Source organism: Neoarius graeffei, chromosome 3 (genome assembly GCF_027579695.1).
Source record: "Neoarius graeffei isolate fNeoGra1 chromosome 3, fNeoGra1.pri, whole genome shotgun sequence".
In the NCBI taxonomy this organism is placed as follows: Eukaryota; Metazoa; Chordata; class Actinopteri; order Siluriformes; family Ariidae; genus Neoarius; species Neoarius graeffei.
This window is the reverse complement of record NC_083571.1, coordinates 10,362,703-10,389,718: the sequence shown is the minus strand read 5'-3', so window position 1 is coordinate 10,389,718 and position 27,016 is coordinate 10,362,703. Positions and strand designations below refer to the sequence as shown.

At 42.5% G+C, this 27,016-nt stretch overlaps 1 protein-coding gene across 1 annotated transcript in view; it reads right to left on the bottom strand.

Annotated features, from left to right (window-relative positions):
- moxd1l (monooxygenase, DBH-like 1, like) overlaps nt 1–26,577 on the bottom strand; it is a 52,341-nt gene extending 25,764 nt beyond the window's left edge. Inside the window, exons 1-6 of the mRNA XM_060915609.1 lie at nt 26,305–26,577; nt 16,940–17,086; nt 16,319–16,471; nt 14,337–14,420; nt 14,030–14,185; nt 1,356–1,458 (exon numbers count right to left, since the gene is read on the bottom strand). Coding sequence (XP_060771592.1) covers nt 1,356–1,458; nt 14,030–14,185; nt 14,337–14,420; nt 16,319–16,471; nt 16,940–17,086; nt 26,305–26,577 — 916 coding nt within the window. The remainder of the gene's footprint in view (nt 1–1,355; nt 1,459–14,029; nt 14,186–14,336; nt 14,421–16,318; nt 16,472–16,939; nt 17,087–26,304) is intronic.
- Between the last annotated feature and the right edge of the window lie 439 nt (nt 26,578–27,016).

Sequence of the window (27,016 nt, the reverse complement as noted above, 5' to 3'; positions counted from 1 at the left end):
ATACTGGGTGCCCGTGATCTTCGGGCCCTTAGATGGCACTGCATCACATACAGGCATGCTTCTGTATTGGAAATCACAAAATGGGCTCAGGAATATTTCCAGAGAACATTATCTGTGAACACAATTCACCGTGCCATCCGCCGTTGCCAGCTAAAACTCTACAGTTCAAAGAAGAAGCCGTATCTAAACATGATCCAGAAGCGCAGACGTCTTCTCTGGGCCAAGGCTCATTTAAAATGGACTGTAGCAAAGTGGAAAACTGTTCTGTGGTCAGACGAATCAAAATTTGAAGTTCTTTATGGAAATCAGGGACGCCGTGTCATTCGGACTAAAGAGGAGAAGGACGACCCAAGTTGTTATCGGCGCTCAGTTCAGAAGCCTGCATCTCTGATGGTATGGGGTTGCATTAGTGCGTGTGGCATGGGCAGCTTACACATCTGGAAAGACACCATCAATGCTGAAAGGTATATCCAGGTTCTAGAGCAACATATGCTCCCATCCAGACGACGTCTCTTTCAGGGAAGACCTTACATTTTCCATCATGACAATGCCAAACCACATACTGCATCAATTACAGCATCATGGCTGCGTAGAAGAAGGGTCCGGGTACTGAACTGGCCAACCTGCAGTCCAGATCTTTCACCCATACAAAACATTTGGCGCATCATAAAACGGAAGATACGACAAAAAAGACCTAAGACAGTTGAGCAACTAGAATCCTACATTAGACAAGAATGGGTTAACATTCCTATCCCTAAACTTGAGCAACTTGTCTCCTCAGTCCCCAGACGTTTACAGACTGTTATAAAGAGAAAAGGGGATGTCTCACAGTGGTAAACATGGCCTTGTCCCAAATTTTTTGAGATGTGTTGTTGTCATGAAATTTAAAATCACCTAATTTTTCTCTTTAAATGATACATTTTCTCAGTTTAAACATTTGATATGTCATCTATGTTCTATTCTGAATAAAATATGGAATTTTGAAACTTCCACATCATTGCATTCCATTTTTATTTACAATTTGTACTTTGTCCCAACTTTTTTGGAATCGGGGTTGTACACAAAGATGTGATGTTTAGCATCAAAACAATAATGAGCATTTATTATCAGTGTGTTAGCTGGGGAAGCTATGGCCAGATGGTTAGAGAAGCAGCTTTGGGACCAAAAAGTCACTGGTTTGATTCCCTGGACCAGCAGGAATGGCTTACATGCCCTTGAGCAAGGCACCTAATCCCAACTGCTCCCCAGGCTGCTCTGGGTACGTTGTATGTTGCTCTGGATAAGAGCATCTGCTCAATGCCATTAATGTAATGTAATGTTAGCTGGTTAGGTCAGCTATCTGTGTATATTTGTACCTGCAGTCTTTTTCTGGTTGTTGTAGTGCACTTCAAGCCTGTAGAAGCTCCCATTTCCATCCCCACCAACAGGAAGTCCAGCCACTTCAGGAAATTCAAAAGCCTGAAGATGTTAAAAAGAGAAATTATGAGTTAAATTGCAACACACTGTGTTAAATAGGAATCCACCTAAGCAGAGGATCTGCATCTGTCTCAGAGCATCAGAAACATGGTCACAATTAATGACTAACTGCCATTCAGCTTTATAACATCAAAAGTAAATAAAAAAATAATCTTTTCTTTTCAAAATATATTCTAAAAACATGAATTTACCCAAATATTTGCTGTTGAATAAGAAACAAAGTTAAGGTGTTAGCAAAGAATTAGCAAATACACAAAATGTGATTAACGAGCATCCATGCTAATGATATGATGACATAAGGACTTTCCAGAAAGGATGTTTCTGGAAGAAAAGAACATGAGGAAGTGCAAATTCCAAAAAAAAGGAAATGGAGGGTATTCATCCCCCTTGGTGTTTGTCCTGTTTTGCCGCATTACAAGCTGGAATTAAATGGATTTTGGGGGGGTTAGCACCATTTGATTTTACACAACATGCCTACCACTTTAAAGGTGCAAATTGTGTGTGTGTGTGGGGGGGGGTTGTTTGCTTTTTATTGTGACACAATAATTAAGATGAAAAAAAAAAACCCAGAAATTTGGAGTGTGCATAGGCATTTACCCCCCACCCCCAAAGTCATTACTTTGTAGATCCACTTTTTGCTGCAATTACAGGTGCAAGTCTCTTGAGGTATGTCTCTATTGGCTTAGCACATCTAGCCACTGGGATTTTTTGCCCGTTCCTCAAGGCAAAACTGCTTCAACTCCTTCAAGTTAGATGGGTTGCATTGGTGTACAGCAATCTTCAAGTTATGCCACAGATTCTCGATTGGATTGGGGTCTGGGCTTTGATTAGGCCATTCCAAGACATTTAAATGTTTCCCTTGAAATGATAACAGTGTAGTTTCAGCAGTATGTTGAGGCTCATTGTCCTGCTGGAATGTAAACCTTCGTCTCAGTCTCAAACAGGTTTTCCTCCAGAATGGCCCTGTATTTAGTGCCATCCATCTTTCCTTCAGTCCTGACCAGCTTTCCTGCCCCTGCAGATGAAAAATATCCCCACAGCATGATGCTGCCACCACCATGCTTCACTGTAGGAATGGTGTTCTCAGGGTGTTGGGTTTGAGTCACACATGGCATTTCCCATGATGGCCAAAAAGATCAATTTTAGTCTCATCTGACCAGAGAATGCTCTTCCATGTGTTTGGGGAGTCTGCCACCTGCTGTTGGACAAACTCCAAACATGTTTTCTGTTTTTCTTAAAGCAGCGGCTTTTTTCTGGCCACTCTTCCATAAAGCCCCGCTCTGTGGAGTGTACGGCTTAAAGTGGTCCTCTGGATAGATACTCCCATCTCCGCTGTGGATCTTTGCAGCTCCTTCAGTGTTATCTTTGGTGTCTTTGTTATATCTCTGATTAATGCCCTCCTTGCCCAGTCTGTGAGTTTTGGTGGGCAGGGCCTTCTCTTGTCAGGTTTATAGTGGTGCCATATTCTGTCCATTTTGCTATCTCATCTCATTATCTCTAACCGCTTTATCCTTCTACAGGGTCGCAGGCAAGCTGGAACCTATCCCAGCTGACTACGGGCGAAAGGCAGGGTACACCCTGGACAAGTCGCCAGGTCATCACAGGGCTGACACATAGACACAGACAACCATTCACACTCACATTCACACCTACGGTCAATTTAGAGTCACCAGTTAACCTAACCTGCATGTCTTTGGACTGTGGGGGAAACCGGAGCACCCGGAGGAAACCCACGCGGACACGGGGAGAACATGCAAACTCCGCACAGAAGGGCCCTCGCTGGCCACGGGGCTCAAACCCGGACCTTCTTGTTGTGAGGCGACAGCGCTAACCACTACACCACCGTGCCGCCTGTTCTTGAAACTAAGGGGCTTAAAGCAAAGGATATTGTCAAAAACCTTGGTGTCCTTATTGACAGTGAACTTAACTTCAACAGTCATATGAAAGTGGTAAAAAAGTCTGCATTCTATCACCTAAAAAACTCTTTCATGTCAAAGCATGATCTAGAAAAACTTATTCATGCTTTCATCTCCAGTAGGGTTGATTACTGCAATAGCCTTTTCACAGGTCTTCCAAAAAAGACCATCAAAGAGCTTCAACTAATCCAAAATGCAGCAGCAAGGGTTCTTACAAGAACAGAAAGGGTAGTCCATATCACTCCAATCCTAAGGTCTCTGCACTGGCTCCCAGTGAGCTATAGAATTGACTTTAAGGCATTACTTCTATTTAAAACATTAAATGGGATGGGACCCAGCTACCTACTGGATATGTTTCAATTATATGCACCAACTAGGTCTCTAAGATCACAGGAGAAAAACTTGTTAGTAATACCAGCTGTCAAAACGAAGTGTGGTGAAGCAGCCTTTAGTTGCTATGCTGCTAAGCTTTGGAACCAACTTCCAGATGAGATCAAAAATGCTCCTACTGTTGTTAGTTTTAAATCCAGGCTCAAGACAAAGCTGTTTTCAGATGCTTTCACTTGATTAATTTTTACCTAAAGTGTAATTAATTTCCTTTAACATAATTTCTTTTAATTTTGATTTTAATGATTTTACTCATTCTCATTCTCATTATCTCTAGCCGCTTTATCCTTCTACAGGGTCGCAGGCAAGCTGGAGCCTATCCCAGCTGACTACGGGCGAAAGGCGGGGTACACCCTGGACAAGTCGCCAGGTCATCACAGGGCTGACACATAGACACAGACAACCATTCACACTCACATTCACACCTACGCTCAATTTAGAGTCACCAGTTAACCTAATCTGCATGTCTTTGGACTGTGGGGGAAACCGGAGCACCCGGAGGAAACCCACGCGGACACGGGGAGAACATGCAAACTCCACACAGAAAGGCCCTCGCCGGCCCCGGGGCTCGAACCCAGGACCTTCTTGCTGTGAGGCGACAGCGCTAACCACTGTGTGTATGAAATGTGCTATACAAATAAACTTGCCTTGCCTATACTTCTCCACAACTTTGTCTCTGACTTGTTTAGAAACTCCTTGGTTTTCATGTTGCTTGCTTAGTAGTGTTGCAGAGTCGGGGTCCTTCCAGAACAGGTTGATTTATACAGACATCATGTGACAGATCATGTGACATTTTGATTACACACAGGTGGATCTTAATCAACTAATTATGTGACTTATGAAGTGGATTGGTTGGAGCAGCTCTTATTTAGGGGTTTCATACAAAAGGGGGGTGAATACCTATGCACACTCCAGATTTCTGTTTTTTTCATCCTAATTATTGTTTGTGTCACAATAAAAATTTTTTTAAAAAATTCACCTTTAAAGTGGTCGGCATGTTGTGTAAATCAAACGGTGCTAACCCTCCAAAAATTTATTTTAATTCCAGCTTGTAATGCGACAAAACAGCATAAACACAAAGGAGGATAAATACTTTTGCAAGACATTGGCACCAAAAAGCAATTATTTTGAGATTAGATGTAAAATGTGCTGACGTTTCAGTTAGGTACAATGGGGATTAAAGTACTTGATTCTTACATGAAATTAGCAGCAGTTGCTTGTGTTTCTCAGATTTCATGTAAGAATCAAGCACTTTAATCCCCACTGTGCCTAACTGAAATGTCTCAGCACATTTTACATCTAATCTCAAAATAATTGTGTTTGGGTGCCAATTACTTCCATTTTTTTTTTTTATTTGCACTGCTTCATTTTTTTCTCTTCTTCTAGAAAAAAAAAACATAAGTTACATTCTAGGGCGGCACGGTGGTGTAGTGGTTAGCGCTGTCGCCTCACAGCAAGAAGGTCCTGGGTTCGAGCCCCAGGGCCGGCGAGGGCCTTTCTGTGTGGAGTTTGCATGTTCTCCCCGTGTCCGCGTGGGTTTCCTCCGGGTGCTCCGGTTTCCCCCACAGTCCAAAGACATGCAGGTTAGGTTAACTGGTGACTCTAAATTGACCGTAGGTGTGAATGTGAGTGTGAATGGTTGTCTGTGTCTATGTGTCAGCCCTGTGATGACCTGGCGACTTGTCCAGGGTGTACCCCGCCTTTCGCCCGTAGTCAGCTGGGATAGGCTCCAGCTTGCCTGCGACCCTGTAGAAGGATAAAGCGGCTAGAGATAATGTGATGTGATGTGAAGTTACATTCTCACATATATTGTATATCAAATGCAATACCTAATAGATAAAAGCAACATATTTAAATATTTTATCATAAATTTCTATTTTAAAATGTCTACGACTTTAAGGATCGATGGCAAGGATGTCAATAATAATCAATTATTCATCAATCATTTTTGTTTTTGTGCTTGTTTGTGCTTCTGTAGTCAAGCTAGATAAACTTCAGGAGATGTTAAGCAGTGTCCTATGTATTAAAGATATTTGTCATGATTTTCATGCACATTTTGAATAAAAGAAATGCACAAGGCAGTCTGGAAAGACTCTAGAGCTTAATTCTGGAAAACAGCAAAAAAAAAGTTGTCCTTTTTTAACTTTATTTTCTAACCTTCTGCATCACATTGGGTAAAAGATCCATTTTAACAAATGCAGTATACACTCACTGGCCACTTTAAAAGGAACTTGTTTTTGATTCTAAGATCCCTATTCTTGGCTGCAGGAGTGGAACCCAATGTGGTGTTCTGCTGTTGCATGCTGAGATGCTTTTCTGCTCACCACGGTTGTAAAGAGTGATTATATGAGTTACTATATCCTTCCTGGCAGCTTGAACTATGTAATCTGGCCATTTTCCTCTGACCTCTCTTATCAACGAGGCGTTTGTTTCCACCCACAGAACTGTCGCTCACTCACTCACTGTTTTTTGTCTTTCGCACCATTCTGTCTGTGTAAACTCTAGAGACTGGTGTGTGTGTGAGAGAGAAAACCCCAGGAGATCAGCAGTTTCTGAAATACTCAAACCAGTCCATCTGGCTCAAACCAACACCCATGCCACAGTGAAAGAAAGTCACACTTTGAGATCACAGTTTTTCCCATTCTGATGTTTGAAGTGAACATTAACTGAAGTGCTTGATTTGTATCTGCATGATTTTATGCATCGTGCTGCTGTCAAGGGATTGGCTGATTAGAGAACTGCATAAAACAGCAGGTGTGTGAGTGTTCCTTATAAAGTTGCCGGTAAGTGTAAATGCAGTCAGCTTGTCTAAAGATGTCTAAGACCTCAGTAAGTGTGATTTACTCATGATATGATCCAGTTTTGGAGAATTGAAGAGTAGAGAAACAGAATCAATTTAATTTTGAACCAGATTCTGGGGCGGCACGGTGGTGTAGTGGTTAGCGCTGTTGCCTCACAGCAAGAAGGTCCTGGGTTCGAGCCCCGGGGCCGGCGAGGGCCTTTCTGTGCGGAGTTTGCATGTTCTCCCCGTGTCCGCGTGGGTTTCCTCTGGGTGCTCCGGTTTCCCCCACAGTCCAAAGACATGCAGGTTAGGTTAACTGGTGACTCTAAATTGACCGTAGGTGTGAATGTGAGTGTGAATGGTTGTCTGTGTCTATGTGTCAGCCCTGTGATGACCTGGCGACTTGTCCAGGGTGTACCCTGCCTTTCACCCGTAGTCAGCTGGGATAGGCTCCAGCTTGCCTGCGACCCTGTAGAACAGGATAAAGCGGCTACAGATAATGAGATGAGACCAGATTCTGGCTGTCAAAATGTCCATGAGACAGAGACTGAGGCACGGGCGCAGATAGAGGGGGGGACGGGGGGGATTCGTCCCACCCAGATTTAAATTCACCTTGTTCGGTCCCCCCCACTTATAGGGAGGAAAAAACGTCTATGCTGTCTTTCTTTGCATAAGGCAAACCTCACGGAAAAATCAAAAGACTAAGTACTAGGGCTGCACAATTAATCGAATTTAATTGAAAATCGCGATTTTGGCTGCCACGATTAAATTAAATGAAAATCGCGATTTATTTCCATTTAAAATGCGAGCTCTGCTGCATATCTGGTCAAGCACTTTGACCAGTACTCCGCCAAACCATTAGGGGGCGAACCAACACATGTAAGGTTTCATTATTCCGCCTAAATAAGCAAGCAAGCCAAGTGCGCAGAGCTTCAGTGCAGCGGTATCTTCAAGGGGTGATAGGGTGAGAGTAGGTAACAGATTGAGGTGAGAGAGAAAAGCTAACTATGTCGGAACAACAGACTATTTAGCACTGGAGGCAATGCTGTGACCTGCCTTCACTCATGTTTAAAGCCAGAGCATGTTGATAGGCTGGTCTTTCTAGCTAAAAACTTGTAGGCCTCAGTATAATGCTATGTAATTGTTGCAATTGAGTTTTCAGTTCCTTCATCCTTTGGTAATTTCTTGGATAAATTTCATTTATTTGTCATTTGGAAATCAGAATTTCTCTTTTAAATTTCATTCTGCACTGAAAGCTGTTCATATTGTTTGTTTGAATATAGTGAAATAAAATGTAAGTGATTTCCCTAACATCAAGAATAATCGTGATTACAATTTTGATCAAGATAATTGTGATTATCATTTTTTCCATAATCGTGCAGCCCTACTAATTACCGTTCGGTTTATTGAGGTGCACAGCAGTACATACATAGTTGCAACAACTCACATAAAACAAAACAAAGACTGATATTCGGTTGGTTGAGCTGCGCAGACTGCACAGGTTGCGAGCTCGAGCTTGGTTGCTATGGTTACCCACAACAAGTTTGACAGGCATATCGGGGACAGCTCCTAGTTCAGAACCCCAACACGGCATGATGAAGGGTGCCAAACCGAAAAGGCAGAAAACGATTGCATCATTTTTTTCAAAAAACAACGACTGTAAGTAAACTGTGCCTTACTTTATCATATCACCTTGCAATTTTTTGATAGTCTGTTCAAAATAATGTCGTAGTGAAAGTAAAATCGTACGGAGTAGAGATGCCTTTCTGGTAGCCTCCTTCTTTCGGTGGTAGCCTGTAGATACAGTGCTCAGAAGGCAGTTTTAAGGGCATCAGAGTATATTCCTCGCACAACACATGTTGGGGTTGGGGTTGGTTTGCTGGCAGCTTTGTCCCCCCCAGTTCAAAAAACGTATCTGCGCCCCTGGACTGAGGTGGATGATACTGATAATCAAAGTGATGATCAGCATATCCTATTGTAAAATTAGGATCATTTAGACTTTGTCAGTCATATTGTTTTTCCAGAAGTAGGTGGGGCATCTTTCAGTGAAATCAGAATATCTTTAAATGAAATTTTATCTCTCTTTAGCTTTGGTGGACTTTAATGTACTTCTTGTTGACATACTAGTAGTATGTGTAGAAGAGTAATATATTTCACAATAAGGGAACTATTTCTCATAGAAAATCTCAGAAAGTTGACCATGTGAAGGGTTTTTGCAGACTGCCAGGTTTGGTCACATCTTAAAAAGTATTAAATTTCTCATCTCATTAAATTTGATTTAAAAAAAACTCTACAGTAACCCTGTTTGAAGTGTTTAAATCTTACATTTCATAATCAGTGACTGATTATGGATCAGGTAATGGGACATTCATTTTTATTAACTTTTTTTGTAACAATCTCTGGGCTCATTTGGTTTTCCTGTTTTATATTGACTCCTCCTGGCTGGCTCGCCCCAGGTGAGCAGGTGGGAGGAGCCAACACAAAACTCTCACCTGAGGCCTGTCTGTCTGGTATCTGCCAAACTGATCTTACAGTGGTGCTTGAAAGTTTGTGAACCCTTTAGAATTTTCTATATTTCTGCATGAATATGACCTAAAACATCATCAGATTTTCACACAAGTCCTAAAAGTAGATAAAGAGAACCCAGTTAAACAAATACATTCAAGCAAAGACAAAAATATTATACTTGGTCATTTATTTATTGAGGAAAATGATCCAATATTACATATCTGTGAGTGGCAAAAGTATGTGAACCTTTGCTTTCAGTATCTGGTGTGACCCCCTTGTGCAGCAATAACTGCAACTAAACGTTTGCGGTAACTGTTGATCAGTCCTGCACACCGGCTTGGAGGAATTTTAGCCCATTCCTCTGTACAGAACAGCTTCAACTCTGGGATGTTGGTGGGTTTCTTCACATGAACTGCTCGCTTCAGGTCCTTCCACAACATTTCGATGAGATTAAGGTCAGGACTTTGACTTGGCCATTCCTAAACATTAACTTTACTCTTCTTTAACCATTCTTTGGTAGAACAACTTGTGTACTTAGGGTCGTTGTCTTGCTGCATGACCCACCTTCTCTTGAGATTCAGTTCATGGACAGATGTCCTGACATTTTCCTTTAGAATTCACTGATATAATTCAGAATTCATTGTTCCATCAATGATGGCAAGCCGTCCTGGCCCAGATGCAGCAAAACAGGCTCAAACCATGATACTACCACCACCATGTTTCACAGATGGGATAAGGTTCTTATGCTGGAATGCAGTGTTTTCCTTTCTCCAAACATAACGCTTCTCATTTAAACCAAAAAAGTTCTATTTTGATCTACTCTGTCCACAAAATATTTTTCCAATAGCCTTCTAACGCTTTCATCTCAGAAATATTGCAAAGATAAGAAATTTAATGTCATTGCATGATGCAGAAAAACTAGTCCATGCTTTCGTTACCTCCAGGTTGGATTATTGTAATGCCTTACTGTCTGGATGTTCCAATAAGTGCATAAACAAGCTCCAGTTAGTTCAAAATGCCGCAGCAAGAGTCCTTACTAGAACTAGAAAATATGACCACATCACGCCTGTCTTATCCACACTGCATTGGCTCCCAATCAAATTTCGTATTGATTATAAAATACTACTATTGACCTTTAAAGCACTAAATGGTCTCGCACCACAGTACCTGAGTGAACTTCTGCTCCTCTATGACCCGCCACGCCTACTTAGATCAAAAGGTGCAGGCTATCTGCTGGTACCTCGTATAGTGAAGGCTACATCAGGGGGCAGAGCCTTTTCTTACAAAGCCCCACTGTTATGGAACAGCCTTCCAAGTAATGTTCGGGAATCAGACACAGTCTCAGCATTTAAGTCTAGGCTGAAAACATATCTGTTTAGTCAAGCCTTTTGTTAATGGTGTTTATGAGGTAAAGGAGTAGATCTGGAGGGTCCTCAGACATAGAGTGTTTTGGTAAACTGGGATGTATGGATGCTGTCAGTCCCCACTCGCTTGCTCACTCGAGTTTGTTGACGGTGTAGTGGCTGGCTGCTTTATGTCCCGGGGCTCCCTCATGCCTGTGTTACCTTCTGGCTCTCTCCTTTCAGTTATGCTGTCATAGTTAGTTGCCGGAGTCCCTGCTTGTACTCGGTGCAATATGTATACTGTTCCTACTTATTCAGGTGACATTGGGCATACCTAACCACCTGTGTTTTCTTTCTCTCCCCCCACCCCAAATCTGTCCCTCTGAGTTACATGGAGTCAACAGGAAATCTTTTGGTGGAGACGGTGGGGACCTCGACTGGCTATCGTAGCCTGCAGGGAATCGGCCGTCAGACATTCTGTCGCATGTCCCAGACCTGGTGAAATGTAACTGAATTGTCTTGGCCAGGCCTAAGGGTCCCATCTGCATCTCATCATTGCTGAGGAGTGTGCTCCCATCACCCAATCAAGCATCCAGCCAGAGCAGGTCATGATATATTTTTTACCATATTAACATGACATTGTGTGTTATGCCTGATGTAAAGACTCTCGTCTCTGTGAGCCTACCACACAGATTTAATACTTGTCATTTTTAGGGCATACCTAACAACGTGTTTTCTTTCTCTCTCTCTCTTCCCCCGCCCCATCTGTCCCTCTGAGTTACATGTTGATCCTGGGATTGAGATGCTGGCCTCTTCTGCCCCTCGGACCTGCTTGATCCATCCTGGTGCCCTGTGTCTGGTCGGAGTTTTATCGCCCCACTCCTGTGAAGGACGGCCCCATGAGGACAGTTGAGGGTTATACCTGTTAAAACTGTTAATATTATAGTCAGGCTGTCTGTTGTTGCCCAAATGAGGATGGGTTCCCTTTTGAGTCTGGTTCCTCTCGAGGTTTCTTCCTCATGTCGTCTGAGGGAGTTTTTCCTTGCCACCGTCGCCACAGGCTTGCTCATTGGGGATAGATTAGGGATAAAATTAGCTCATGTTTTAAGTCATTCAAATTCTGTAAAGCTGCTTTGCGACAATGTTTATTGTTAAAAGCGCTGTACAAATAAACTTGATTTGAAACTTGATTTGATTCTGACTTGTCCACATGATCTTTAGCAAACTGCAGATGAGCAGCAATGTTCTTTTTGGAGAGTGGTGGTTTTCTCCTTGCAACCCTGCCATGAACAACATTGTTGTTCAGTGTTCTCCTGATGGTGGACTCATGAACATTAATATTAACCAATGTGAGAGAGGATTTCAGTTGCTTAGAACAGCCTTTCTCAACCGGGGTGCCATCAAAAAATGATTTATTCTAACATTGAAATAAATAAAATGAATTAAAATTCCAAAAAACGATAGTTACATTAATGCAGATCATCGCCACCTCATGCATCATCAAAATTTGTCTCACGGCCCCCTTTCCCATGTCATAACGTCACTGCTGGGGTCAGCGTATGGTCAGCATGACTGCGTATATTTTATATGGGGGTGCCTTGAGAATTTGTATATTTATGCAGGGTGCCTTGACTGAAAAAAGGTTGAGAAACGCTGGCTTAGAAGTTACCCTGGGGTCCTTTGTGACCTCGCCAACTATTACACGCCTTGCTCTTGGAGTGATCTTTTTGGTCAACCACTCCTAGGGAGGGTCACAATGATCTTGAATTTCCTCCATTTGTACACAATCTGTCTGACTGTGGATTGGTGGAGTCCAAACTCTTTAGAGATGGTTTTGTAACCTTTTCCAGCCTGATGAGCATCAACAACGCTTTTTCTGAGGTCCTCAGAAATCTCCTTTGTTCGTGTCATGATACACTTCCACAAACATGTGTTGTGAAGATCAGACTTTGATAGATCCCTGTTCTTTAAATAAAACAGGGTGCCCACTCACACCTGATTGTCAACCCATTGATTGAAAACACCTGACTCTAATTTCACCTTCAAATTAACTGCTAATCCTAGAGGTTCACATACTTTTGCCACTCATGGATATGTAATATTGGATCATTTTCCTCAATAAATCAATAACCAAGTATAATATTTTTGTCTCATTTGTTTAACTGGGTTCTCTTTATTTACTTTTAGGACTTGTGTGAAAATGTGATGATGTTTTCGGTCATATTTATGCAGAAATATAGAAAATTCTAAAGGGTTCACAAACTTTCAAGCACCACTGTATATAGAGGCTGAACCAGGTGGGAAGAGCCAACACAACACAGGAAAACCAAATGAGCCCAGAGATCATTACATTTTATTCAAGTTATTTATCTGAAACATGCAGGTAGGCTAATGTGAAGGACTCTTTTTGTTGTGTTTAAAGTGCATATCCTGGACCAATTTCGTTTTTTTTTTTATATGAAAGTCTGTCCCTTTACACACTCATCCAGAAGGGTAATTTTGCACAAGGCTGTCTGTCTACAGCAGAAAAAAATAAAATAACAAAACGCGTCTGGAAAAATCCCAAGGGAGTCTGGAGCCAGATTCATGACGTCACCTGCGGAAGCGCCAGCAGGCTGCGCGAGCTTTGCACGGTTTCAGTGCACAGCCTGTGTAGACCAAGTTTAGCAGCTAGCGATTTTGCATTGAAATATGGAATTGTCACCTGAGCGCAATGTTACTTCACTTTTGGATGAAGAATATAATGAGATGTCAGAGTTGGGGCTTCATCTGTTTGGATTTGATGATGATTCAAGTAGTGAAGATGACTGAGACAACACCAGGGATGTAAATAATACGGTCGTTTTCTCATAAACAAACCAGCGCTGACGTAGGATTCAGAGGGAGGCGTCCCGCACGTGATGTCATGAAAATCAGTGTTTGCCGGGAAATCCAAATGCCAAGTTTTTTCAGAGACGGACGAATTCGGCTCAAATGGCTCGATTTCAACTAAATTTTTCTGGTATTGTGCAAGGTAAAAAAAATTGCACAAAATGCAAAATGTGACAGATATTTGACCAAAGTTTAATATAAAATAGGAGAATTACATTGATCTTGCTCCTGAATTTACCCGTGATATGCACTTTAAAGTCTTTTTACCTTTATTTTACATACGTTTGTACATGTAATACCATCCATCCATTATCTGTAGCTGCTTATCCTGTGCAGGGTCGCAGGCAAACTGGAGCCTATCCCAGCTGACTATGGGCAAGAGGTGGGGTACACCCTGGACAAGTCACCAGGTCATCACAGGGCTGACACATAGAGACAAGCAACCATTCACACTCACATTCACACCTATGATCAATTTAGAGCCACCAATTAGTCTGTCCTGCATGTCTTTGGATTGTGGGGGAAACTGGAGCACCTGGAGGAAACCCACGCAGACACGGGGAGAACATGCAAACGCCACTTGGCTCGAACCCTGAACCTTCTTGCTGTGAGGCAACAGTGCTAACCACTACACCACCATGCCGCCCCATGTAATACCAGTAGGACACAAATAACACCTCAGTCATGGAATCACTTGAATGACCTATGAAACAGTATCCAGACCCTAAAAGATAGGCATCACTTACTCCTCCTCCAACTCCCCAAACAACGACGGCCTGGTGGCACTCTGTTCCCTTCTCTCTGGTGTAACATGGAGTCTCATAGGGCTCGGTCACTGTTGGTGGACAGCGGTACAGCAACAAGTGATGCACGAGGTCCTGGTTCTGGATCACTGGTTCTATCTAGAGGCAACAACATGGTGAAAATCTCTGAGATACCTTTATCTTTATGGAATACAAAACTCCATCAGCACTACTTATTTAATAAGTCAGACCTGCAAGCTCAGTCTAATTAACATAAAGCTATGGCATAAGAATAAACATTGCTACTTACACGGTAGACATGGTAAGTCTTGTCAAAGGCTGGAAGTCTCATAACCTTGCATTGGTAATAAGTGATTACAGGAGGTATCGTAAACTGCAAGGAAATTTTAAAAAGAATCTCTTTAATAAGCAGATTTCACCAGAACATATTTAATAATAAATTAAATAAACAAAAATGAACTAAAACCTAGATTATTTCATTTATTTTAGTTTAATGCATATCAGTTACACTTACTGTGAAGAGAATGTACCTCAGTGAAAAAGCAAGACCATCATTTCATTGTTTTGCCTATTGTTCAACCAATAACCAGAAAAGCAGTGCTCAGGGTTTGACTCTGTGTTGAGCTATATCAGGTCCAACTCCACCCCCTGGACTTTTGTTTTGACTCTGTAATGACATGTATCAGGTCTGACACCACCCCCAGGACTTGAGGTTTGACTCTGCATTGAGCTGGATCAGATCCAACTCTACCCCCTGGATCTTTGGTTTGACACTGCATTGAGCTGTATCAGGTCCGACTCCACCCCCTGGACTTTTGTTTTGACTCTGCATTGACCTGTATCATGTCTGACTCCACCCCCAGGACTTTAGATTTGACTCTGTGTTGAGCTGGATCAGAACCAACTCTACCCCCTGAATATTTGGTTTTGATATTGAGCTGGATCAGATCTGAATCTACCCCCTGGAACTTTTGGTTTGACTCTGCATTGAGCTGGATCAGATCTGACTCAACCCCCTGGACTTTAGGTTTGACTCTCGGTTGAGCTGGATCAGATCTGACTCAAACCCCTGGACTTTTGGTTTGACCATGCATTTAGCTGGATCAGGTCTGACTCAACCCCCTGGACTTTAGGTTTGACTCTGCATTGAGATGTATGAAGTTCAACTCCACCCCCTGGACTTTAGATTTGACTCTGCGTTGAGCTGTATGAGGTCTGACTCCACCCCCTGTATTTTTGTTTTGACTCTGCATTGAGCTGGATCAGGTCTGATTCAACTCCCGGAACTTTAGGTTTGACTCTGCATTGAGCTGGATCAGGTCTGACTCAACCCCCTGGACTTTAAGTTTGACTCTGTGTTGAGCTGTGTAAGGTCCGACTCAACCTCCTGAACTTTTGGTTTGACTCTGTGTTGAGCTTGACCTTTGGTTCTGCAGTGAAGGGTACTTAGATAAATGTATTACACTGTAGTTTTAAAATTTTAGGCCATTAAGAAATATCTTAATAGATATGGGGGGGACAGGTGTATCTGGAGGACATTTAGTCATTTTTTTTCTACAATAGCAGCACCAATAGAGGGCACTTCATGTCATTTTCTAACATATAGGGAAGCCTAAAGGGCAGTTCATCTTGTTTTCTCCACCAGAAGGGACCTTACTGGGCATTTTATCACATTTTATCTACCTTAGGATCACCCGAGAGGGCACATCATTACATTTCCACCACTGTAAGAATACACTAGGGGGCATCTTGTCACATTTTAGCTACCTTAGGACAGCCTAGAGGGCACTTTCTCACATTTTATCCAGTTTAAGAATACCCTTGAGGGCACTTTCTCACATTTTATCCAGCTTAAGAATACCATAGCGGGCATCTTATCACATTTTATCTACCTTAGGGGAACCCTAAAGGGCACTTCATAACATTTTCACCACTGTAAGAATACCCTACAGGGCATGTTATCACATCGTATCTACACTACAGGCACATTGAGGGTACTTCACATGATCTCCATTGTAAGAACACCCTAGAGGGAAAGTTATCACATTTGATCTACCTTAGGGGCAACCTAGAGGGTATCACAGCATTTTCTCAAGGCTGGAATTTTGTAATGCTTCTTTGTGACTATTTTAAAAGCATTATACAAATAAATTTGAAAAATGAATTGATGTCTAAGAACTATTGTCATAGTGGATTATTTTCACAACATTCTTCTCATAACTTATCCATCTACAATAAGAACAATGAGGCATAAGGATAACTCAGCCGTACATTGGTCATGGTCAGGTCAAAGTATTTGCTGTCAGGGATGCTGGTTCGGGGCATGTAGTTCAGAAGGTTCACCTCCTTTGTTCCTCTCAGGGTGTTGTGATAGCCGATGTCATCAGTTTTACCATAGGCGTAGATCAGCTTCACTGGGATTTCCTGACAAGAAAATAAAAGAGAGTCTAGTTATTTTTCTTTTTCACGGCTACAGAAAACCATATTGTAATATTTTGAACCCTTAAAACAGTTCCTTTTGTGCTAGTTTTTTTCCCAATTATGCAAGTAGGATTAGCTTTAGATGTTTTCCAAAAAAATCACTGACTAAACCTTGCAAACAAGATGGCTTCTGAGTACCGAAGAACATAAACATAGACTAAATACAGAATATTTATCTGAAAAGAAATGAAAAAGGCTCATAGCATACAGGGAGTTGAAAGAAACCTGAAGTATGATAGTACAGAGACATATTCAGCAACTCTAGACCCCTGGAAACATATAAATCATGAGAAAGATGAAACCTGCAAGATATTATGTGTCCATTATTCCAACAAAAACTCAGCCATGAATGTGAAAGTGATAGAAAGGTGATGTGGAATATATGAGCTGAATTTCCTGTCATTTACTCACAGTGATGGGAAAATCGTTTTCATCACAGGACTTGATGGATCGCTGGAACTTCATCACAGTTTGTCCATTAGCCTCGGTCAAAGAGAGGACTTTATAGTCCTGCTTCTGGTCCAGAGCTGGCATGAAGTTCCCAGCTGCATTCCTGTCCTTAATGAAACACAAATCTTTCAGCAAACAGAGTTTGAATTTTACTGTTTATGAATACAGATTACTCTGTGGTAACTGTTACTAATCTGTGGTTTAAAAACTTATATATACACACAGTGGCATGCAAAAGTTTGAGCACCCTAACTGAAAATGTCTGTTACTGTGAATAGTTAAGTGAGTAGAAGATGAACTGATCACCAAAAGGCATAAAGGTAAAGATGACACATTTCTTTTCAGCATTTTCTGCAAGATTTGTGTATTATTTTTGTTTTGTACAATTGGAGAGTGAAAAAAGGAAAGGAACACCATGTGAAAGTTTGGGCACCCCAATACATTTGAGTTCTCAGGTAACTTTTACCAAGGTTCCAGACCTTAATTAGCTTATTGAGCTGTGGTTTGTTCAAATTCTTCGTTAGGAAAGGTCAGATGATGCAGATTTCAAAGCTGTATAAATTCTCTGACTCCTCAAACTTGTCCCTAAAATCAACAGCCATGGGCTCCTCTAAGCAACTCCCTCGCATTCTGAATAATAAAATAATTGATGCTCACAAAGCAGGAGAAGGCTACAAGAACGTAGCAAAGTGTTTTCAGGTAGCTCAGATTGTAATGTTATCAAGAAATGGCAGTTAACAGAAACAGTGGAGATCAAGGTGAGGTCTGGAAGATGAAGAAAACTTTCTGAAAGAACTGCTTGTTGGATTGCTAGAAAGGCAAATAAAAACCCATGTTTGACTGCAAAAGACCTTCAGAAAGATTTAGCAGACCCTGGAGTGGTGGTGCACTGTTCTACTATGCAGCAACACCTGAACAAATATGACCTTCATGGAAGAGTCATCAGAAGAAAACCGTTCCTGCATCCTAGCCACAAAATTCAGCGTCTGAAGTTTGCAAATGAACATCTAAATAAGCCTGATGCGTTTTGGAAATAAGTCCTGTGGACTGATGAAATCAAAATAGAACTTTTTGGCCACAGTGTGCAAAGGTATGTTTGGAGAAAAAAGGGTGCCAAATTCCAGGAAAAGAACACCTCTCCAACTCTGAAGCATGGGTGTGGATCGATCATGCTTTGGGGTTGTGTTGCAGCCAGTGGCACAGGGCACATTTCATTGGTCGAGGGAAGTATGGATTCGAATAAATACCAGCAAACTCTGGAAGCAAACATCACACCATCTGTAAAAAAGTTGAAGTTAAAAAGAGGACGGGTCCTACAATAAGACGATGATCCAAAACACACCTCAAAATCTACAATGGAATCCCTCAAGAGGCACAAGCTGAAGGTTTTGCCCTGGCCCTCACAGTCCCCTGACCTAAACATCATTGAAAATCTGTGGATAGATCTCAAAAGAGCAGTGCATGCAAGACAGCCCAAGAAACTTGTAGAACTGGAAGCCTTTTGCAAATACGAATGTGTGAAAATCCCCCAGGTAAGAACTGAAAGATTATTAGCTGGCTACAAAAAGTGTTTACAAGCTGTGATACTTGCCAAAGGGGGTGTTACTAGGTACTAACCATGCAGGGTGCCCAAACGTTTGCTTCGGGCCTTTTTCCTTTTTTGTCATTTTGAAAATTCAAGATTAAAGATTCAAGATTAACTTTATTGTCTCACAAAGTGAGAAATTTGTTCTGGGCCATTCACCCATGCTGCAGCCACAACACAGAACATACAATACACATACAAAGACATACAAAGGTGCCTAAAAGTGCAAGAAACATTGTGAATTAAAAATAAAATAAAATAAAAATTAAAAAAATAATAATAATAAAAATACAAAAAATAAGAGTGAATAAATAACACCTAATAGGTGTAATAAAATGCTAAAATTCTAATAAGTAAAAATACTAACCTGTGCAAAACAAACCACCACAAGTCATCTGTGCTCTGGTCTTATCTGACCTTGTTTACCAGCTTAATTGACACAGGAACAAATGGGTTTTTAAATCTGTTCAGTCTGCAATGAGGAACTCTAAACCTTCTACCAGATGGTAGCAGCTCATGCATGATGTGTGATGGATCGCAGATAATCTTATTTGCTTGTTGCAGAGTGGCCTGTTCATAAATACTCTGAATGGAGAAGTGCTCTTTAACACCAATAATTTTTCCAGCAGCATGAATTAGCTGAAGCAGTTTGTTCTTTAGCTGCACAGAAAGGTTACCAAACCAAGCTGTGATACTATACCTGGTCAGACTTCCCAAGACTGCCTTATAAAAAATCAACATAAATCTTTGATCAACACCATGAATTCTCAGACGACGAAGAAAATGCAACCGTTGCTGTAGTCTGCAACAAAGGCTGTCGACGTGTGTGCTCCAGATGAGTGCGTTGTCAATAAAGACACCCAGATATTTGTATGACTGCACCTGGGCAATGACTTGATTGTGGATGACCACGGGCCTGTGGTCACCCAGTCCTCGAGGGTCGAACACCATTTCTTCTGTCTTATTCACATTCAGAATGAGGTGGTTATCGTCGCACCACTCAACAAACCTCTGAATTTCCAGAAAGTAGTCAGATATATCATGATTCTTTTTCAACAGTGATAAAATTGCAGTGTCGTCTGAGAACTTAATGATGTGATTGTTTGTATAAAAACGTCTACACGCATCTGTGTACAGAGTGAACAGAACCGGTGAACTCGCGCATCCCTGTGGTGCACCTGTGCTCAGAGTTTTAGTTTCAGATAAAGTTCCATTAACACTGATCCGCTGTCTATGATTTGTTAAAAAACGAAAAGTACCATTTAATAATAAAAGGATGAACAGCAAAATCATTTAATCTGCTAATTAAAAGATGTGGCTGCAAAGTATTAAAAGCTGAACTAAAATCAACCAATAAAAGACGTGCAAATGAGCTAGAATCCTCCAAGTGCTTATTGATAAGGTGGGTCACAGCTAAAATGTCATCTTCAGTACATTTGTTGCTCTTGTAAGCAAACTGAAAGGGATCTACAAAACCACTAACTTCTGTCTTCAAGATTTTCTCAAAACACTTCATTACCAACGAAATCAGTGCAACAGGACGGTAGTCATTATTCTCTTTACAGCTTGCTTTTTTAGGCACAGGAATGATAACTTTTCCAGATAGAGGGAACAGAATGAGTGTCTAGTGATTTCTGGAAGATGGGACACCAGGCTTCTGCCAGTTCTTTGCTACAGGACTTCAGTAGCTGCCCAGAGATGCCATCTGGACCAGAGACCTTTCTGGGGCAGATGCATGAAAAAAGTCTCTCCACAGCATGCTGGTCAATAGTGATTACTCCAGGGCCTGATTCAGGTACACCATCCATAGCTATTTACTTCTCATATGAGAAGTCTCAAGTCAAATCGGCAAAAAAAAAGTTATTCAGCTCGTTAGCCTTTTCCTCCTCATTTAACACATTGATACACCTCTTAGCTGGAGTCATGTTTGTCATGGTTTTCATAGAGTCCCATAGTTTTTTAGTATTCATACCCGAGCAGGGGCGGCACGGTGGTGTAGTGGTTAGCGCTGTCGCCTCACAGCAAGAAGGTCCGGGTTCGAGCCCCGTGGCTGGCGAGGGCCTTTCTGTGTGGAGTTTGCATGTTCTCCCTGTGTCCGTGTGGGTTTCCTCCGGGTGCTCCGGTTTCCCCCACAGTCCAAAGACATGCAGGTTAGGTTAACTGGTGACTCTAAATTGAGCGTAGGTGTGAATGTGAGTGTGAATGGTTGTCTGTGTCTATGTGTCAGCCCTGTGATGACCTGGCGACTTGTCCAGGGTGTACCCCGCCTTTCGCCCGTAGTCAGCTGGGATAGGCTCCAGCTTGCCTGCGACCCTGTAGAAGGATAAAGCGGCTAGAGATAATGAGATGAGATGAGAGATACACGAGCAGTGAGATTCAAATTTATCCTTCTCCTTCCTCCTAGCAGTCCTTAGTTTGTGATTAAGTTCCTTCTGCGTGCTTTTCATGCTTAATAGGTCCCCATTCTTAAATGCTACTTTCCTCTGTACTATGCACTCTTTAATCTCCTTGGAGATATAAGATTTATTATTTGGGTACATAGTGATAGATTTTTGAGTTACCACATTATCTTTACAGAACTTAATATAATCCGTAATGGTATCTGTGGCCTCCTCTAGTTCCAGGCAGGATGTATGCAGTACATAGTAAAATATTCCCAAATTCACGTGGCAGGTAGAAGGGTCTCAGGCTTAAACATACCAGTTCATTGTCGGGATTACAGACCGACTCTCTCGTGGTGAACTGCGAGCACCACAGGTTGTTGATGTAGACACAGGTGCCACCACCTTTGCTCTTGCCAGAGTTGTCGTTCCTATCAGAGCGCACCAACGAGAAGCCATCCAGGTAAACTAGTGAGTCGGGCACGTCCTCCTGCAGCCACGTCTCAGTGAACACGAGCAGACATGATTCCCGGTACTCGTGGAGAAACCTGGCGTTGACTCTGAGCTCCTCAACCTTGTTCTTCAGGGAGCAGACGTTACAGAGAAGCATGGAGGGCAGTAATGGTCTATTAGCTCTTCTCCGTAGTCTCTGTCATACTCCGCCACGTTTCCCCCTCTTTCGCGTCCGTCTCCTGCAACCTCTCTCCGGGCGTTGAGCCAGCAGTTCACACGGTAGCTGGGGGGCCGATGTGTAGCTGGTACTGAGAAGTAGGAGCTGGTCCCGGGTGTAACTCAGTAGCGCAGTCGGCATAGCACCAGCACCTTCTGGCGAGGGGCGACATGATATAAGCCAGACGATAAAAGCCACAAACAGTCCTCTTAATAAAAGCAACATTGTTTTGCACAATCAAAAAAATAAATGTAAAAGATGAAAATAAAAAATTGTTTTTGCTCAAAATATAAAGGGAATGAGTCATCTTTAACTTTATGCCTTTTGGAGATCATTTCATCTTCAACTTGCTTAACTGTTCGCAGTAACAGCAATTTTGACCAGGGGTGCCCAAACATTTGCATATATATCAAGTATTATTTAAAGAGTAATACTCATCTCATTCTCTCTAGCCGCTTTATCCTGTTCTACAGGGTCGCAGGCAAGCTGGAGCCTATCCCAGCTGACTACGGGCAAAAGGCGGGGTACACCCTGGACAAGTCGCCAGGTCATCACAGGGCTGACACATAGACACAGACAACCATTCACACTCACATTCACACCTACGGTCAATTTAGAGTCACCAGTTAACCTAACCTGCATGTCTTTGGACTGTGGGGGAAACCGGAGCACCCGGAGGAAACCCACGCGGACAACATGCAAACTCCGCACAGAAAGGCCCTCGCCGGCCATGGGGCTCGAACCCAGACCTTCTTGCTGTGAGGCGACAGCGCTAACCACTACACCACCGTGCCGCCCACTTGTGCAATCATTAAAAGTAATTTTTTTATGGTGACACTTTTTGTTTGTTAATAAGTTTGCGAACTCGTTGTCGGCTGTCCATCACGAGCGATGATGACTGCTTCATCAGGATGTGCAGAAATGTAGATTGGCCGCGAGGCCCGCACCAGAGCGACAGAGTCGCCCGCAGCGGCGGTATGAATGGCCCGGCCGAGCCGCCATGGAATGTCTGGCCTTGTGAGCTCTCACATACTATTCTCCTCTCCTAGCAAAGCACCTTGGTAAGGTAAGATGTTGTGCCCCCATTGTGTTGTCTCTCTGGACTTCCAGACCTGATGCCAAGTGGTGCATAAAAGTGCCACAGACCTGATGGGTATGGAAGTTTCCCCACAGTGACAACTGACTTGCCAAGTGATGCCATCCATTGGCCATTTGAGTGGTTCTTCCTCATGCCATCTGGTGGTGTGCCATTGACCCTGTTGGGTTCATCAGCCACATTGCACCGAAAAGCACCCTGCTGCCAGTGCCTTATTGGTGATGCACTATTTAACCCATAGCTGGAACCCAGGCAGGTGCTACCACTCCAGGTCAGAGTGGACCTGGGAGCAATGGTGATTAAGCGGTATCTCCACTTTCCCCAATACTCAAGTCCTCCCAGACCTGAGACTCACCACCAGTTGCAGTTTAAAGTTATACCCAGGACTATTTTTTGATTATAGACTCCTTCAAAAAAAAAAAAAATAAAAAATAATATATATATATATATATATATATATATATATATATATATATATATATATATATATATATCTCATCACCTGAGAGAAAACTTCACCATCTCAACAAATACAGCCATTTTTTAGGTGTAAATTTTGTGGAGAGGCCAACATACAAGAGCCTGTGAACAAGCTTTTACTATAGTATCTATTGTTAATGTAATTTAAAAAATAATTAATCAACACCTTCTGACCAATCAGAGTCGAGAATTCAGCAGCGCTGTGCTGTAATACATAATGCACGATTCATGGTTTGTTTGTTTAGGTTTGATGACTATTTATTTATCCATCCATCCATCCATCCATTATCCATAGCCACTTATCCTGTACAGGGTTGCAGGCAAGCTAGAGCCTATCCCAGCTGACTATGGGTGAGAGGCGGGGTACACCCTGGACAAGTCGCCAGATCATCACAGACTATTTATTTATTTGTTTGTTTGTTTATTACATTTGAGCTATAGTCTTCTTCTGACAATTACAAAAGACAAATTTGTACTGATTTGCAAAACAGGTTCTGCTCTAATCAACATACAGTATGTTTGGAAATCAAATCAAAGTCCTTCCCACACCATGTGGTGCATAGGGCAGCACCGATCTCCATTTCCATATCCCTCAGCCTCTCACATAGCTAGGGTTACAGTGGGGGGGTTAGTCCTCTGGTAACCACAAGAGTTTGACTCCCCACTCACATCTGTATTGCAGCATGCCTTGCCAGACAGCAGTAGGTATAATTTTTTATGATGAGCTTTGGTATGACCCAATTGTGAGTTGAACTCAAGATCTCCCAATCAAGAGGTGGACACGCTAACCACTAGGCCAACTCGTGGTATATTTGGAAATCATTTCCTACTTAATTTACATTTTTGCATCAGCCTCAAGCATGTAATCGAAATTTCTATACAGGACTGAATAAAAAAGATACAAACACAGTGTCTTAAACTGAAAAGCAGGGGGAAGAAAAACATCAAAACAACACAAACTTTTGGTGTTACATGTTAAGTTGATCATTTGTATGGTTACAGATAACTATTAGGATGCTGGCTAATTTGTAATCATATTAGGAGCTTTGCTGATATCATATCAGATATCAGGAACACACTTCTTTGGGTTTGCGGGAAGTCCTGCAGGCTTCAGCAATCTCAGGACAGCCCTCAGATGTTGTAAATGCCACTGCCAGTCATTACTATAAATAATGAGGTTGTCTAAATAGGCAGTGGCGTACACACTGTGGGGACAGAGAATTCTGCCCATGAGACACTGAAATGTCGCTGGGACCCCAACCAACCCAAACAGACTGACAAATTGGTATAATCCATGCGTAGTGGAAAAGGCTCTTTTTTCACCAGATAATGGAGTCAAGACAATCTGCAAATATCCCTTATTCAAATTCAGTGTCGAATAAAAGTAAGCCTTGCATAACTGATTGAGCAGTTCATCAATGCAAGGCATCAGATATGCATCAAATTTAGACACGACGTTGACTTTTATCCTGTTATTCTTGGGAACTAAGACCACTAGGCTGCATCAGCCACTATGTGTCTCCTCAGTGACCCCCATGTCAAGCATTGCCTTGACTTCATCCCAAACCACATGTTTCTTTGTGTTTGGGGAGCTGATATGGGTAGCTGCACACCACCACCCCAGAGGAGTCTCTATGTGGTGCTCTATGAGGTCTGTGAGGTTAGTATGACTGAGAAGAGGCAAAAACACATCACAGAATTCCTCCTGCAATCTGATAACCTGTGCTCTCTGGTACAGTGAGAGGTGGTCTCCACAGTGGACTGGGGTGAATCGGGCCACACTTTTGGGACTTACTTCCCAGCTCCGCCCTCTCAGGAGTTACTGTCACCAGAGCCACAGGAACCTCCTCTCTCCACAGTTTCAGGAGATTGAGGTGTTAAATTTGACATGCATCACCCTATCCGTGTGCCTGACCTCATAGTTGAGTCCCCTAATTCACCATGTGACTTCAAAAGGCCCTTGCCACTTGGCCAGTAATTTTGAGCTTGACGTGGGGAGTAGAATGAGCACTTTATCTCCTGGTGCAAATTCCCCTAGCCGTGTCCCTCTGTTGTACAGGTGGGATTGATGTTCTTGCGCCTGTAGCAAATTCTCCTTTGTTATGTAACTCCGTGTGTAGAATTTTGCTCTCAGGTCAAGAATGTATTGAATTTCATTTTTGCTTTGAGAAGAAGAAAAAAACAATAACTTTATTCATCACACGTACACTTGTGAAATTCCTCTCTGCATTTAACCCATCTGAAGCAGTGAACACACACAAGCACACACACATACCCAGAGCAGTGGGCAGCTATGCTACAGTGCCCGGGGAGTAGTTGGGGGTTCGGTGCCTCACTCGGGGCACTTCAGCCCAAGGCTGCCCCCATGTTAACCTAATCACATGTCTTTGGACTGTGGGGAAAATCGGAGCACCCACGCAGACATGGGGAGAACATGCAAACTCCACACAGAAAGGCCCCCCTCAGCCACTGGGCTCAAACCCAGAACCTTCTTGCTGTGAGGCGACAGTGCTAACCACTACACCACCGTGCCAGTCCCTTCTTCCATTTTTCTCTCATGACATCTAAGATGCCACAAGGCTTGCGACCATATAATAATTCAAACAGGGATAACCTGTTGGAAGCTTGTGGGACCTCACGCACTGCAAACAACAGAGGGTCAAGCCACTTATCCCAGTTTCTAGTGTCCCCATGGACAAACGTATGAATCATGTTTTTCAGCATTTGATTAAATCCTTCGACCGGCCCGTCCATTTGACAGTGGTAAACACTGGTATGAATTGATTTAATCCCCAATAATTTGTATTGTTTGCGTAATGTACGTGACATGAAAATACTGCCTTGATCAGTCAGGATTTCTTCCGGAATCCCAACTCAGGATATAATGCGGAAGAGTGCCGCTGCAACACTATGTGCAGAGAGATTGCAAAGAGGCACTGCTTCCAGGTATTAAATTGCATAATCCACCAACACAAAGCAATTCATGACATGATGCACAAATGCATTAATTTGAGTAAATAATTTAAAATTGTATGTACTTTAATTAGGGATATTTTTTACACACAAAAAACCCCCCTGAACAACAACAACAGCAAAAAAAACCAAATGCATTACCGTAAAATATATCCCACTAGGCCCAACTCCCCCGATGACGATATCTGATCCAGCCATTCCTCCATTGGGACTGAACCCAAAGCCAACCCAGCCCATGGTGTTCACCGTCACCTCAAACGTGATGGTATCCTTGACTGTGTCAAAACCCCACCTGAGCAGGAAGTTACTATTTGAGTCCAGATACTCCATGAAAGGCAGTGTTGGATCCACATCAGCTCCTGATGTTTGGCCCAAAAACAAGACCAGTGGCATTAGGAGAGCTGAAACAGCCATCATGGCATCCAAAAGTCCAGAAGTATATCTTTATCGCTATCTCTGGCAAAGAGCTCTGAGCTCTGAAATGTTTGTAATGTCCTTTTATAAGATGCCCTGTGACACTCAAGGCTCAGTTACATCTCCTTCCTCTCTCTCCCCTCTCTCTCTCTCTCTCTCTCTCTCCCTCTCCCTTGTGTCCTAGTTCATCATGTTTCCAGTTCACCAGGTCTTTAGTGAAATGCTGGGAATCACTAAGCATAATGTAAGTAATACGAGAGCAAAGTTTTGTTGATGAAAGAAAGGCTTGCATGCTGAATTGCACTGGTATGTATGAATACGAAAGAATAAGCAACACCTCCCACCTGTAATGACACACTGAGACGCAGTTAACCCTCAATTCTGTTACCAAACGGGCCAATTTAGAGCAGCTAAGAAAGAAAAGAACATTTGACATGAC